Source organism: Triturus cristatus, chromosome 1_2 (genome assembly GCF_964204655.1).
Source record: "Triturus cristatus chromosome 1_2, aTriCri1.1, whole genome shotgun sequence".
Classification (NCBI taxonomy): domain Eukaryota; kingdom Metazoa; phylum Chordata; class Amphibia; order Caudata; family Salamandridae; genus Triturus; species Triturus cristatus.
In genome coordinates, this window is record NC_140580.1 from 834372142 (window position 1) to 834388764 (window position 16623).

Sequence of the window (16623 nt, forward strand, 5' to 3'; positions counted from 1 at the left end):
GAATCCACGACGTGGAAATCATCCAGCAAGCGCCAACGCTGTTCTGCAACATTACAGGGTTTTAGAGGCCAATAAAAAGAGCGCGCGAGAGCGAGGCTTGAGACGCACGCTCAACCTGTTCAAGCAACAGTGAGAGAAGGGAATGACTGTTTGATAGAAATGTCTAGAATCTGTGTTGTCACTTCCTGTGGAATTTTCCCGGGGAACTTGAGTGCGCAGTGTGATACTGGACGTGGGCGGGGCTGACGCTTCGTAATAAAAAGGAGGGAAACAGGAGGGGCCGCGCAGAGCGAGTGTAGTCGAAGCGCTGTGGGTTTTTCTGGAATTGTTATTTCGAGGAGCGACCGCTATCCTTCAGTGCAACTAGAGGACACCTCCTGCTCGTGCTGAAAATAAAGAACCATCCAAATTATAGTGAATAGTATTTGTTTTAAAGAAGTCGACGCTTGTGGTGCTGTTCGTACAGGTAAGTCATCGAGTGGCGCAAAAACGCTTCCTCACTTCTCCATCACATAAAGGAGGCGCTGTTAATGAGTGATAATTTCGAGGGGTGTCGGGGTGGATGAGGACAAGTCATGGATGACTGTTTTTTTTCAGTGCTTGTGACAGGATGGAGGGACGTTTTCGTTTATCATAAACTGTACAGGTTTACACCCACAAGGGGAACAACTTTTATTTGACGAAGCGAGGTTTATGGGGCATACGAACGATCTTATACTGGATTGTGTGGAGTGGGGACTAGATCCTGCGAGGGTTAATAAATGATTAAAAAAGGTGTGTGCCAAGCCTTCCAAAGCCGCGTGCGGCTAGTTTGGCACGATAAAGGTGATTGATGCCAGTTTCCATCACAAGTATTGCTGTCGCTGTCTTCTACGTGCGAAATTGTCTGTCTTGATTTAACGGCACTGGGCGAACAAAGCTAGGACATCGCCCACGTACCAGTGCCACCACACGCCCCTCCCAGGTGCGCTGCTGTGAGAGCCTTTTGTGGTGGCGTGGGACGGTACAGCTTGTTCTGTTGCCCAGGATGCTGGCACTGACTCAGTACAGAGAGGGTGGGGGCAGGCGGAGCGATACAAGAGCAGTTCGCCTCCTGGCACTTGCGTTCTGCAAGAACGACATGTAGGCGGGGCACTAGCGAGGATGTGGGGATTACTTCTCTTCTCTAAATAGAATTAGTTTCGAACAACGGTTTACGTAATAACTCTGCAAACGTCCTTGATATCCTAGTGGGTTAGTGGTGTCCAATCCACCTGGAGCTGGTATCTTGTCCTCTAAATCCATAATCGGATACATCTCTTAAACCAGACCTAACCTTGCCACTGAAACAGCATGGGGCAGTAAGTAATGCAACAGGTGTACCGCTACAGCCTGTGGCGTGCAGGATATGAAATGTGTCATCTAACGTTTGTGCTTCACTCAGCCGTGCATCCTGCCGATCAAGCTATCTGCAAATACAATAGCGGATGTTGGCGTACCCTGCTGCATGGTCCATTTAACTATGGTATAGAAACTCGCCCTACGACCGTCTATTCACATCAGTCCGCTCACGACGCACCCATAAGTATCACAAACGACAAGTATACGCATTCCTCACCTCTGCATAAGCGACCCGCGGGAACGCTCGACGAGAGGGAATTTGTTAAACATTTTTTTGACTTTGTGTAATCATAACCGAGCCTAGCCGATTTTAATTAAGATGTCGCGTTTTATGCCGTGCATTACGTTACGGGAATGGAGGCTGAAAGCAACGCCGCTAAAAGGGAGGATGAGCGCGTGCCGCCTTGTCGCGTTTGGACGAAAAATGGATTGTCTTGCAAATAAAATACCAAATGTTACCCGACTTGATACTTGCACATCAAAAAACCTATATTTTATTTGCGGCTATCCCGCGATTTTTTAAGGTCAGTTTGCTGGTGTAAGCGTTCCATATTCGTGGACACGAATTTGTGTTTTGTTAAATGGAGTACTGCGAAAGCTGCTAGTACTTGGACAAATGTGCAAAAAGGGTTCTCACGGCACTCGTTATGTAAATTAAGAATATAGCCTATCATTTACTATATTGAAATGTTTGCTGCCGAACCTCACCTCACAGCAGCTTTCAAGTCATTTTTGTTTCAATGATTTTTTTTTCTGCTACAATTAATCCTTCAGCCCTTTCTGAAGCTTTACGATCAGCAGATGAAACATTTAGTGCGAATTATTGACGTCGGGAGTGTGAACGCTTTTCATTTATATTTCGAATTGGTGCGCCAGGGCAAAACATACTGAGGCCTGTTCAACTTAGAAACGGATCAAAAGTTCTTTCTGACATAACCGCAAGGTTACTAGATCTCAAATATCACAAACATTAACCCTACTTCGTTTTTCGTAACGCCAGTTCTCCCATGTTCCATAGGCAGTAACTCGCCTTTCCTCAAATGGATGTTAGTGAGCAACAAGCTAGTCAATTGAAGTAACAAAAGTAACAACGATCAACTGGATATATTTTTTTGAGGTAGTGTGTTAATTGGACATCATTTTAACTGTAGTCCAATTTGGTACCCAATCGTCTTCCAATAGCCACACCGTTCTCGTTCCAGGCTTGGGAGAGAATGAGACTAGCGCTACTTGGAGATCGGCTAAGAATAGACCAAACAGAGCCTGCTCCTTCTCAGGCTTATTCAATTCTGAATTAGGTTGTTCCTAAGAGGCTTCCTCTTGAATCCACTTCAACCTGTACCTGTTTTTTTTTTCACCCCCTCGGTCATCAGTGAAAATTAAATAATGAAGTAAAATGTAAAGCACATTTTTAAATCCTTCTGTTAATGTGAAGGAATTTGAAATTGGGGTCTACAAATTAAGTTAGTATCTTCAGATGGTTGTATAACTGAACCACGCATGCCACAACGCATTAATCTGTACAACACATGTCTTTACCACGAAAAAGTTTACCAAGCGTGCCTTTACAACTCAAATGTAAGTATTTTGCAGGAAAGTATAACGCCTTAAAAAAATATATATAAATATTACTTTATCGACCCTAAAATGACCCTTACCCACCATAAAAATACCCTTGCCACCCAAGTACCCCTAACCACCTTAAACCCTAAAAATACCATTGCCACCCAAGTACCCCATCTCCCTTTAAACCCTTAAATACCCATACTTAACTAAATACTAAAAATACCCTTGCCACCCAAACACCCGTACCCACCCTGAACCTTAAAAATACCCTTGCCACTTAAATACCCCTACCTACCCGAAAAATACCTTTGCCACCCAAATACACCTAGCCATCCTAAAAATACCACTGCCACCCAAATAACCATACCTACCCTAAACCCTTAAAATGCCCTTGCCACACAAATACTACTATCCACCCTGAACCCTAAAACACCATTGCCACCCAAATACCCTTTGCCACCCAAATACCACTACCCACCCTGAACCCTAAAACACCATTGCCACCCAAATACCCCTGCCCCCCAAAATCCCTACCCACCCTAAAAATTCCCTTGAGAGAGTAGGAAAGTAGGATCCTTCTGCATGTGTACCCCCACTTTTTGCCTGGTGCTAAGCTGGTTTTTGACTAGTCTGACTGGGATCCTGCTAATCAGGACCCCAGTCTATCTGCTTTCTCCTTAAATTATTATGCTATATACTTGGGTACACTCCAGAATGGACCCTGGGGTACCCTTGTCAGTCCCTGGTCTATGGTACCCATGTCTAGGGCATAGGTACCCCAGAGGCCTCCCTTGGGCTGAAGCATGTATTATGCCACCCATGAGAGGCTATGCAAAATACAGGTCTGCCATTGCAGCCTGTGTAAGTTGGTGCATGCACCACTTACTTAAGATATGTTTACTATATCTAAGGGTCACTGCACTTAAAACCTACAAGTAACCCCTCTAGCAGGCCTTTACAATCCTGAGGCCAGGGTGCTTGGTTCCAAGTGAGAGGGTGCCACTGCATGAGCAGAACACCCCTGCAGCCTACAGAGTCCATTTTCCCAGGATGTCAGTGAGGCAGCCATTTACGACATATAGCGTGGCATTATGCGACCGCGTGATGACCAACTCTAAAACTGCTGAAACTAACCCGATCGTGTTTGGTGTCAACCGGTAACCGGTGTGGGAGGTATGATTCCACCCCTCAGAAGCGAGCTTCGTTGGGTCCCTGGTGTTCCCGGTATCAGCCTTCTAGTCCCGGACAGCACAAAATGGTTGCTGCCGACCAGAGACACATTTCTACCCTCCTGCTGCTGAGCCAAGCTCCAGCAGGGGAAGGCAGAACAATAGGCATCCTGTCCCAGGGAGTTGTGACCACCTCCCAGACAGTATTTAGTGTATTACGGCTGGGTGGGCGTGCTTGCCAGCGACCGAAAGTCTGCATGAGGGGCACATTTGGTGTCCCTGTGCATAGTCCACTTCAAACCAGTCCTGGGAGCCGTTGGCTCCTGCTCTGGCCTGAAACTGGACAAAGGACATAGGAGTAACCTCCCCACTGTCCAAATCCTCCCCTGGGAGGGTCCCCCGAATCTGTCCAACCCTCTCCCGTGGGTGCAAAAGGGCTTACCTGGCTGTAGGGCCTTAGATCCAACATGGACAAGATTCTGAACCAGAAACCACTGCACTTCGACCCTTCTGAGCACTCTGGACTTCGTTTGGGCCCGACTTCGTCTCCCTCTAAATCTGAAGCATCATCTGTGGCCGTGCACCATAGAGGATCCATGCAGGCCCTGTGGAGCATCAAGGACAACCGAAGATATCTCACTTGAAGGAGTCACTTCCCTGCATTCTTAGGCACTGCAACACTGCTGTCTGGTCTGCTGACCCTGAGCTCCTATGGACTCCGAAGGCTTCAGCAACACACGAGGTGGGTTTCTATGTCCCATGAGGTCCGAGCTGCCCTCTCACCAAGTTTGAGGTCAGAATCCCTCGTGGGGGCTGCAATACCCGAACCCTTGTGTACCGAGAACATTTGCAAGTGCATATTCTTGTTGGTGTTAAATGAACAAGTGCATTGGGCTCAAAGTAGCCCCAACCTCTGGAACCATTTCCTACCAAGAACTCTGGCCTCCTCGCACCAAGTGCTCCGTGGGCTGCTGTTTTGTGAAATCACCAGAGGTCCTTTTGCGACTCCAGTGCCTGTGGGTCTACTTGAGGGTCAACTCTGCTTTTCTTGGGCTGCCCTGGTTGTTCCGGGCCTGCCCTGACTCCCCTTGCTGTGGTGAGTCTCCTGGACCTTGCTGGTCCGAACCGTGCACATCCTTGACCTTCGGCGTGGGTTGCCGTTGCCAAGGCTTGTTGGTGCTCCCGCCAAACGCCGACCCCTCAGCACTCGACATCCTTCGTGGGACAGCTCGTATCCAGCTCCTGGTCGTCCTCGACATCTCCTGGTCTCCGTAGCTGCAGAGTCAAAAACTCCATCAACTCACCTGAAGCACCAGACATCGGTGATTATTCGTCTACTGAGCACCTGGTCACTCCTGAGTGACCCAGGATCTGTCCCCTCTGCTTTCAGGTACTCTTTGACAAGAATCCACCTTTAAATTCCAACTGACACTTTTGCTCTTCCCAGCAGCGGCTCTTCGAAGTCTTCCATTCGGTTCAACAGTGGTTTCCGACGCCACTTCACACCTCTGCATCCAGCTTCCCTGGGACAGGTAAGTCGGGCACCTCCGTATCCATGGGTGGGTGGCTCTCCAACCTCTTAACTTCCACAGGGTTTCTTTGAAGTCCACTGGGAAGGCTCCTTAAACTCAAACTTTAACTGCGACCTACCCATAGAATTGTAAGGAGCACGCAGTCGTGTTTCCACACTGCTCCCGTCCTCCATGGGGTCCCTACTTACCATGGGTGGTTCCTTGGGGTTCCAGAGATTCTACAACCTCTCGACAATGTCTTGCCTCGAGTTGTGGTTCTTATACCACTATTTTAGTATATGGTTTGGTTCCCCCCCTGGGGCCCACTGTTTATTAGTGCTATTTACTGTCAATTCTGTGCTTTAATATTGTGTGCTTTGTGATCTCTGTGTAGGAGATACTGTGTCGTAATTGATAGTGTTATATTGTTAAATACACATTTTTATAACTACTGTGTGGTTCTCCTTTCATTTAACTAATACTATAAGGTTGCATTCTGGTAAAACAAGCTGATTAATATTCCTTTAAGATTAAGCCTGAAGGCTGCTCTCCACAGCTACCACGTAAATAGCTTTCTAAGGTTATCTTTGACCTCTTAAATCACCATAAGGGTTGTTTGGACTGGTGCAAGGTACCCACTTACATTAGTAGACAGCATATACCAGGCCAACTTCTCTCATTGATCTGCAGCGATTGGGATTCAAGCCTGCATTGTTTTACCAGGTACATCTTTTTATTGATTAACTGAAAAACCACTAGTACTATGTACATATAATACTAGTTTAGAATAAGTAAGTTCTACTGATTTTAGGATTGGGTAAGTCAAGGGTCTAGCACACCCTTTCTCCAGCCTCAGAGTTTAGTTCCCACTAGGTAAGGTAGGTGCAACACCTCATCACACTTAGTAAGTCTACTAAAGGAGATGCCAGTGAGCTTTCATTCCAAGAATTAAAAACCCTGTGTGCCTCTAGAAAGTTGAAGACAGGAAGAAGTGGCAACACTTAACGCCTGGTAGAGGTGTTACTGTTAGATGACCCAAGGAAGACTCCTGGGTTAGATAAACAGGGCAGAGTGGGTGGGACAGGGAAGAGTGGGTGGGACAGGGAATGAAGACTGGTCAGGAGGTGAAACCTTTTATGACCTAGATAGACTCTAACCCTGACCAGGGAGAACCTGATGGTTCCCACCTGGATAACTCAGACCTTCAAGAGGAGAATGGAAGAGACCATAAGGGCCCTCTCTTTACTCCTGGAAGAGTGCAGAGTTTACCAAGGATATCTAGATCTCCCTCAGCAGAGTAATCATTCAGGACAGTATGCAGGGACCTCTGTATATAGCAAGAGGGACCACTCTTTTGATGGGGAGAACCAACGTCTTGAGCTTGAGAAAGCTAGGCTTAGGCTCAGACAAGAGCAGTTGGCCCTTGATAAGGAGTCCCTAGAAGTCCAGAGAGCTAGAAAAATGTTGGGACTAGAGTCCCATGGTGGCAGCAACAATGTCCCTAGAGTTAAGGAACAGTCCTTTGATAATAGGAACCTGAACAAGATTTGCCCCCCCCCCCCCCCCCCACCATGTTGGGTATGACATCCATAAATGGATAACTGCTTTAGAGTGGGCCTGTAAAATTCAGAGGGTCCCTCGAGCAGTGGGCAGCTATCTCGTGGCTATCCTTTGCCGACAAAGGGATGAGATGGGCTCCTCACTGTCAGAGAAGAGGATACTGACAACTACTCAATCTGGAAGAGTGCTCTCATTTATGGGTTTGGCTTAACCACTGAACAGTACAGGATTAAGTTCAGAGACACCCAGAAGACACAGGCTCTGTTAGGTAGACTTTTTTTGGATAGTGCGATAAAGGCTCTGGAAGGTTGGTTGCTTGGCAGCAAAGTGCATGACTATTTAGGATCGTACAATTTGATTATGAAGGAGCAGATTCTTAATTGTCAAAACCTGCTTTTGCATCAGTACCTGGTGGACTCACATCAGACTTTTTCCCAAGAATTGAAAAAGAAGGCAGATAAATGGGTCAGAACCAAGATTAAGCAGAAGAACCCAGGTGGTGGTGACCAGAAGAAAGATACTTCTAAGACCCAAGAGAATGTGGGGATGAATCCAAAGAGAAATCCTCTGAAGGTCGCCAAAAGTCCTCCTCGGGGGGGCTCCCAAAATCCTGCTTCCCCTAGAAACAAACCTTATTGTGTTGTTTGTAAAAAGCCAGGCCACAGGAAGAATGATTCTGACTGCCCAAAGGCCAACTATGAAAAATATTCCTCCTACTACAACAACACCCCAGTGCTCCCAGTAGCAGCCCCCCCCCCCCCCAGTAGTAGTAACCCACCCAAAAGTTTAGTTGGGTTCTCTTGGGGTACTGTGGTGGAAACTGGCTTAGCCAGATCCCCCCCCCCCCCCCACACACACACACAGGTCTCCTTAGTCTGTGATGGTGGCATGGGGTTTGCCACTTTTATTGAAAGTCCCAATACTTTTGGCAAGTACAGACAGGAGCCTCTGATACATGGTCCAGAAAGCTGTAGGCAGCCTGAGGTTGACCCCTAGAGATAGATATGTCAGTCATTGAAAGAAAGGCCTCCATGGTGGGCAGTGCTCTGAGGAAGCCAAGACCAACCTTGTTAGGGCCTCACCTAACTCAGACACCCCATCAGCCTCTTTCTTGGCTCAAACAGCTTACAGGTAGTCACCCCAACATTTTGAGAGGATCCAAGACCCTCCTTATATGGCCACTTGTGAAATGAAGTCTCAACTGGGCACGGTTAGCCTTATCTCCTTTCGTTTGGGGGGGGGGGGGGTTTATGTAGGAAGGTAGGATCCTTCTGCATGTGTACCCCCACATTTTATAACTCACTGTATATAGGGTAGCAAAGAACAAAGAGTAAAAGGCAAGAGCTTAGGGCACAACCCGGTTGTGGACGAAAACCCTCACTCCCACATTTTGCCTGGTACTAAGCTTTTTGCCTAGTGCTAGTCTGACTTTGATCCTACTAATCAGGACGCCAGTCTCTATCTGCTTTCTCCTTAAAATGTTATGTTATGTACTTATGTACACTCCAGATTGAATACTGGGGTACCCTTGTCAGTCCCTAGGCCTTAGAGTGCTGCCATGCTCTCTCAAATTGTTCTGCATGCAAATTTGTTTGCTGCATAATTTGCTCAAGGAAGTCAATATCCCCAAAAAGATGGACGTAGTCAGTTGGCAAAACATTGGCCTAACTGGTCTGCTGGCTAAGAATTCCTGTGGCTACCTGAATAGAGAGGAAAACACAAGCTCTCTATGGCAGAATCTTCATTGACCACTTCAGCACCCTCCCAAACGTCGACGAATGCAGAAGGATGACCCCCGCCCCCTACAGTCGAGTGATGCCGGCTTCTGCTTCAGGCTAAAGTAAAAGACATTCGAAGATCTGATACCATTTCCTGCTGGTTCCCCTGAAGCCAAAAGGGAATCCTACTCTAGGACAATAGTGAGTGGACTGCTTCTTTAGGGTTAGAACGTGTAATAAATCCGGAGGCTTCTGGGCAAAAAAAAGGAAGCTTGAGCACTAAACACTGAAGATATCCTCTCCCCTCCCCCCCCCCCCCCCCCCTTTTAAAGTTCTCCTTCAAATATTTTCTGATTCCACTGTCCTTTAGCCAATTGTCCCAAAATAAGCCAGCTGTAGCTGTTCTTGAATCAATTCGGGAATTGGACCGGCATTCTCCCTTTCTCAAAGACCACTCAGAGGTAGTCTTTTGACAATCACTGATCAATGTAAGTGGTGCAGGTCTCCTTTCTTAAAGACAATGCCACAAATGTAGTAATTAATTATCCTTTTTATCAACTGTATCTAAAAGTATCAGCCTCTGACGCTGCATTCATGCAACCAGTCAGGCTGGGCAAAATGGAAGCAATATTTAACATCAAGTTTTTTTTTTCCTTCTATGATGCGCTGCATATGTTTTGAGAATTTGTCTTGTATTGCTGTTGGTGTTTGGCTTTGGTGCTGCATTGCTGGTGGATAGGTGGCTTTTCTCAGTGATGGGCTTAGTTACTGCTCATAATGCAATGACTAAAATTGGGAATTTGCTGGAGGTTGGTTTAAATGACTTTCTGCTAATTCATTATTTAATCCAGTCTACCGTGTTTCAGTGATTAGTTCCACCAACCCTCGTATAGTGGCGGTGTTTTGTTCGCTAAAGCTTGTTGATGGTAGAGGCTTCCTTCTGAGTCGGTGGTCTATTTTGTATGCCTATAGGTGGGTGAACTGAATTAATGAATGAGAAAGGAAAGTATCAACAGATCGCTAGTCTACGGAAGTATCTCATTATGTAAGCAGTGGGATAAAGTGATTGAGTTACTTGCAGGTAATTTGAACATTTCAGCTTGCTCCCTATACAAAAATGACCTGTTATCTAATCAAGTATTTGCAAGTTACCTATACTTAAGTATACTAGAGATGCACACTTGACATGATATTTAGTTTTTGACATTGTCATCCATATTGGATTCTTTTCCACTTATTTCCATTATACTCGAGTAAAACGCAACGTATTTTCTCCCCAGCTTTTTTGGCTGATGGTCACAAGGTATCTGCATAGTAATAATAGAAGTTGCTACGCATGTGTAGACCGACGTAATTCACGAACGAGATAAATAAATGGGGTGAAACAAAAACAATTTTAGGTATTTGGTGCTTTTGGTTGGTAACGGCCCAGGGTGACCACCTGTGTTTACAGTCGTCCTGCACTTTTGTGATAACCTAATACATTGTCTTTTTAATTGTAGCCTTGTTATGCTTCCATTGAACTAACTCCGCTGAAATCAATGCTTTGTAGGTGAGAAGTTCAGAACCGCCGCCGGTAATCATGTGAAGTGAGGTGATCACCCTACTTGATTGTTTAGTTTGAGAAATATTTTTCTATGGAACATCCTTTAACGTTTATTCATTTTTTTTTTTTTTAGTCATCTCTGGTTGAAGAGTACCGCCACATTTCAGCCACAATGTTGATGTTGCTGCCTCCTTCGAGTGAGTATTGACTCTAGACTTCAACCTGCTCTCTGCATGTTTATACTTTAAGTTGAAAAAGGTTGAACTAAATAACCCAAAAAGTAAAAATGCAATGGCTTCACCTTTGGATGCAAGCGTATCAGTATTAGTTATGTTGTATGGTGAAAAAACTGCAGATGTAAACTAAGTTATTTTTCTATCCTTGCCTCTTACTATTGTTTTGTCTGTCTCGCTCACACACCGTTCCTCTACCTTTAAAGTATATTGTTTATTTTGTCATTATATATCATCTGGCAGCAATGTTAGCTAGTTTTGACTCTACTAAGCCAATGGAACCTTAATACTTCCCAGCAGCTCTCAGCAATTGGTAGGAATAAGCAACATGCATCTGATAGAGACTTGTAGCCACAGATTCCTTATCTTTGATTTCTCCAGGCATCAGACTGGATCCAGAAACTTAAGCTTGAGCAGTACCCCTTGTTCACACCATCGGGTGGCTCCATTCGGCTCAGCGTGATCACACCGGTTATGACTTTTTGTCGACCAAAACTTTTTAGGTGTGTCGAGGGATGTCTTCTAGAAAGGCAGGGTTTAAATCGTGTGGCGCTTGAAACTGCACCATGTTGGTAACAGACCCCCACCTAGTATGTCTTTGGTGTCTCAAGGATGACCACTACTCCAGGTCATGCTCAGACTGTCGGGCCATGGCTCCGAAGGCCTTGCGGGAGCGTGCTATGAAGCTCCATGTAGCCTGGCAGTCGACACCGGCCAGCAAGACTCCGCAGAGATCCCAGTGTCGATCGAAGAAGAGGTCGGGGGCGCTCCCTGAGCATTAAGACCTCTTCCTCCCACTCAAGGCCTTCGGGGCACTCGGAAGAGGCCCAAGAAAAATAATGTTATGTAGACTTCATCTACACCGTGACTATCTTCTGTTGATTTAACAAGGTATGGGACACTGATGCTCTAGGCATGGTTCTGAGGAGCTTGAGCCAGGGTCGACTCCGCACCTTCCACCATTTCCGGAAGCCGTAGTGCCCCCTGCTTAGTGAGCCTTTGTGTCGGAAGGGGCGCTGTCGGATTTGACGGCGTCGGCTATGGCACCAGTGGGGCCTCACGGATCTGATCTGGGATGACACTGGTTTTGCCTACGCGACCGTCCCCGGCGTTGGACCTGAAGGTGGTGGTGCCAGCTCCATCCTTATCCCCAATGACTCTGCGTCACTCAACGCCGACTCCAGCGCTGGTAGAACCCAGAGGTTCCATGTTATTGCCTGATCATTTTCAGGCAAGGGAGGAATCTATGGACCCTTTAGAACACCAGGATGTGTCTGTAGAACAGATGGACTGGTATGAGGAACATACGTAGGCCAGTGGACTGGACACATCCCCAGAAACTGTCATGCTGTCTCTGCCAACTGTGGCTACGGAGGATGGGGCCTCTTATGTCATGGTGTTAAAGGGGGCAGCTGAGGTCCTTGGACTGGACTGGAGTTGCCCTCCGTGCAGGCCAAGACTAATCTTCTGACCAAAGCGCTTTAGCCTGGGGCTTCCACCTCTGAACCCCTATTTCCCTTTAATGAGGAACTTACTGGTGTCCTCCTATGCACGTGTTCCAAGCCTAGCAGAGGGGCTCCTGTGAACAGGACAATTGCACGCTGCCATAGCCCGACTCCAGGCGACCCAAAGTTCCTAAGCAAACACCCTACCCCGAAGAGAGCTTGGTGCAGGCTTCGACTTCTCATGGCGCATATCCACCCCCTCGCTTGGATAGGGAATCCAAGAGGCTGGAAACATTTGAAGATTTTTCAAGTTGGTGACTACCGCATGCTTATTGGGTTGTTTCTCCCACTTCCTTTCAGAAATGGTTGCGCAAGTGCTGCCATGGGTCCTGGAAGAGGCCCGGGTTGTACTCTTCCAGGCAGTGAAGGACGGGAGAGATGCAGCAGAACTCACCATTAGGTGTGGCCTTGACACAACTGACTGGCTGGGCAGAGCGGTTTTGTTGACAGTGGTCGTACAACGCCATGCCTAGCTAAGAACACCTGGCTTCCAGGCTAATTTGATGGGTATGCCCTTTGACAGATCTCGTTTCTTCGGAGAGAAGGCAGACTGCCTTGGAGTGTTTCAAGGACTCTTGTGCTACGGCCAGATCCTTGGGCCTCTCAGTAACACCACATGGCCAGTCTACCTTTCGTAGCAACAGAAGAGGGTTCCAGACGGGCTTGTTCTGACACCGGAATGGAAGCTAGAAGTCGTCTGCCACCCAGCCCTTGGCAGCCGTAGCCTCCAAGCACTCCTAGTCTGACTCTGCAAGACCATGCTACTTTGGTTGGAGGAAGAGTCTATCATCATCTCCTCCACTGTAGGTCCACAACATCGTGCAAGTGGGTTTTGCAGTTCATTCAGGAGGGCTATTCTCTTATTTTCCTTTCTTTTCCTCCACCTATTCCGCAACTTCAAGAACAGCTGGCGGAGGATCATTTAACTTTACTCCAAGAGAAAGTTATAACTCTCCTGGTGAAGGGGGCTATAGAGGGTCCTGTTTTCAGAAGTAGGCAGTGGTGCTACTCCCACTACTTTCTGATTCTGTAGAACAAAGGGTTGTAGCCCATTTTGGACCTTCGTACCGCCAACTTACAGCAATGGTAGGAATAAGCAACATGCTTCATTGCTTGTGCATCAGATGTTGTCCACTGACCTTTAGCAAAAAAAATATTGTGTACACAATTGATACTTGTGGGTAGATTGCTTGAAGTTCAAATAACCCTAAAGTCAAGGTAATAAAAAATACATAGTAAAATGCAATACCGCAGGAGTTTACCAAGGAGTTATTTCCCCTCTTCTGGAACGCAGTGCACCTACTAGTCTTTCCTAGTTAGATTATCAGACTCCGAGGTCGTAATGAATTAGATACGTTTCCATTTGTATCAATGAATGAAACGGACATTATTGTATAGAAGTGCATGTTGTCACGAAAAGCTGTTTTTTTTTTTTAAGTGTGTGTGATTTCGGAGTCAGGGGTTTCCCATCTCGAAAGTGTCAGGTCTGGAGATACCATACATGATTGTGTTGGGTGATAATCCGAAGTCTGGTTTCCGAAGGAGGTGGGTGTTGGTTGGTGAGTAATGGGGTAACTGCAACTCGTAATTGTGGGCATTAGAATTGCAGTGAGCTCAGTTGCCATTGGGAATTTATTTACACTTCATGACATTTCAGATATGGTGGAAGCCCTCCATTGCAGAGAAAGAGGAGTACAAATTAAATCCAATATGCCCTAAATATGATTAAGGATGCTTTTGTGCATGGGTACGGTTCTCTGGGAGGTTTGCTAAGCACTTTTTTTTTTATCCTTTTGTACCTTCTCTGCTGAAAGATGGTCACAGAGTAAATCTAATGAGGAAAAAGCAAGTTAGAGCAGCAAAATCCAGTATAATGTAAATCTGCCCTACCAGAAATTGGGAACATGAACTAAAAGTAAGTCCTCATCCGGGGTATCGGCGCGGGTAGTTTTATTAAAAATAGGTAGTGCATGACTGCCTCAATGCTAAATCTCTCAAATGGAGATTGCAAATAGTGTGTTGCCTTTTGGCAGAATATGTACCAGAATGACTTGATGTGCACCTTCAAGCATATGCTACAGCAAGCACAGGGCATCGGATTTAGTAAATTAAAATAGCAGAGAATTTTCCTAGAGGCAGGGAGAAGGGTTACGGGTTGCTTAAGAAGTGATACATGCCTTGTGACAAGCAGACACTGCCACCAGCTGCTCAATTGTCTAAATCCCCTATAAATGTGATGCACAAAGTAAATTGTCTATGTTTATGGAGGATATGGCTATGTAGATGAAAAGGCTATCCCTCTTCAGGAAGGCAGAGACAGTCCAAGATCCTTTTTAGACCTGAGATGCTACCTGTCCACGATACATCCTTTTATTACTATATCAGCTGGAGGGATACTGTAGTTCTTATCTGAGCCTCCGTCTAACAAGTTGTGCTGTCTTTAATAGTGTGAACTTCCACAATCCAATTTGCAATGGTAATCAAAAGTTGGTCTTTTAGGTATACGATGAGGGTTGGTGGTAGGGGTTACCAGAACATCAAGGTGTAACCTTGTGGAAATAACTTATTCTTGCCATTCTCTAGAACCCAGGTATTGCACATTTGCGGCTCCAGTCTTCAAGACTCGTAGGATGGGTTCTATGAAAAACATCCCAAATAAAGAAGATGAATGCAGCCTGTCAAGTCGTCCACTTTAGTCTGATAAGCTTGCGGGCTGGACAATACAGTCCACTCCAGGAACTATCCAAGACCCAGGAGCATGCTTTCAGTTTCATGAGCCAAAGAGCCACTTCCCTGTAATTTCGCTAGTAACTCATTTTTATGATGTTTCTATAGTCCTATAGCCAAGACTCAGCTGAAAATTATGACTTCAACTATTGATGCAGTCGGATCAAGAGACCAGGCTTCACTCAAAGGGCATTTAACGCCCGCACTTAAAATGACCTTTATTGGGCACACGTTTCAAATCGAGCCTTAATGTTGTGAATGGAACATGAAGACTACTTAAAACCGTACCAGCTTTGGTCTGAATAAAGCCGTCGTCTTTGCTCTTCCGTTGTAGCACTGAGTGATACCTTTTGTAGAGCTGAGTGATATTCCTCGCTTAAAAGTCACTCTTCCTTTCGAAGTGAATGCTTTTCTTCCCCCACTAAAAGTATTCTACTTCAAGTCTGACAAGCATTTTCTCTATGCTGGCTAGTTATGAATCTTTTACACCTCACGTTTAGAACACAACAGCAGGTTTTGCGGTGGCCTGTAACCGGAGCATGTTCTGATGTGCCCTAAGAGAATGTCACCTGTTTATTACGTTCCCATTACAGAGGTTGTGCCCTTTGGTTATGCCTGGTGACTCCTAATGGAACCAATCTGCTACTAATTATTCACATGGAAGACGGCGATTTCTCTTCATTTATGTTGGCCTACAATCAAAGGGCCGACCTCGTCCAGTTCAGTGTTTTTATAAATATTGATATTTTATTAAAAGTGAAGTTCTCAGAGATTGTGTTTCGTTGGTACTTATTTGTCGTCCTTTTTAAAGCGGCCTTTTTTGCCACTGTATTTATTCCCTTTTGCCCTGTTTTGAAATAATGTATTCTTTGCTGTCAATGTGTTTCGGCTGTTTACCACTAGAGGGTAATCGAATAAAGCGCTGTTTATGCTACTGATTTGCCGTCCAAAAGGATGCCTTGCCTGTTCTCGTCGACATGGTTTGTATAATTTCGGAAGAAATGTGGCACTTCAATGAGATATTTAGGGAATTTATGTTCAGAAGTTCTAAAATAAACATGCTCTACGAACCACCCTCCATCGACCAAACTTGATACTGGGTCCCCTTGCCTCCTTAGTCTGCCTTTTATACTTCCCAACAGAGGTCTGCACATTGAAAATGTGCGGTCTCAACTTCAGAATTCAGCATCCCTCTATCTTGGATTAGAAGTGAGATTCTTTCAAGCCCTACTTTTACTATACGTTCCCTTGAGAAATTTCGCCTACTGTGTTGATCTTTATGTCTAACCTTAATCCTGTGTATTCTGTTTCAGGAGCCAGCGTTCCTTCTGTTGGAGGCTTTCAGTTGGCCGTTGTGAAAACATTTTGTTTTAGTATTGTGGTTTTAGTAATCACTGTTAATGTTTCTTAAGCTTCTTCCTGAACTCAAAATGATGCCCAACGCTCAGATCCCTATTAGGAATGGCATCACGGGGCTAGAAGCCGGGCATGTGGGTACCAAGGGTGTCAGTAGATTGGTGCACTGTAGCCTATGTTCGTACATTCTCACTGAGGAACTGTGGAACCATGTGCATTAAACTTTTTAATTAAGTAATGTTTGTTCTCTTACTAGAGATAGGAGCACAGGAAACCAAGTTGTGCCACAGTTGTGGACGGAGTAACAAATAGGTCGTACCACAATCTGGACCATGTAAAAGTAAACTGCTTA

At 45.7% G+C, this 16623-nt stretch overlaps 1 protein-coding gene across 8 annotated transcripts in view; it reads left to right on the forward strand.

Annotated features, from left to right (window-relative positions):
* The first annotated feature begins 252 nt into the window (after positions 1–252).
* TMEM269 (transmembrane protein 269) overlaps positions 253–16623 on the forward strand; it is a 120779-nt gene continuing 104408 nt past the window's right edge. For 4 of the 8 annotated variants that reach the window (XM_085608937.1, XM_085608938.1, XM_085608936.1 and 1 more), the window contains exons 1-2: positions 285–466; positions 10584–10647. Coding sequence is in view for 2 of the 8 variants with exons in the window: in XM_085608933.1 (XP_085465059.1) it covers positions 10623–10647 (25 nt within the window). In the remaining 6 variants the exon portion in view is untranslated. Of the gene's footprint in view, positions 467–9876; positions 9986–10456; positions 10499–10583; positions 10648–16623 lie in introns of those variants that run through there. The other 4 variants (XM_085608940.1, XM_085608935.1, XM_085608933.1 and 1 more) reach the window with 3 other exon arrangements.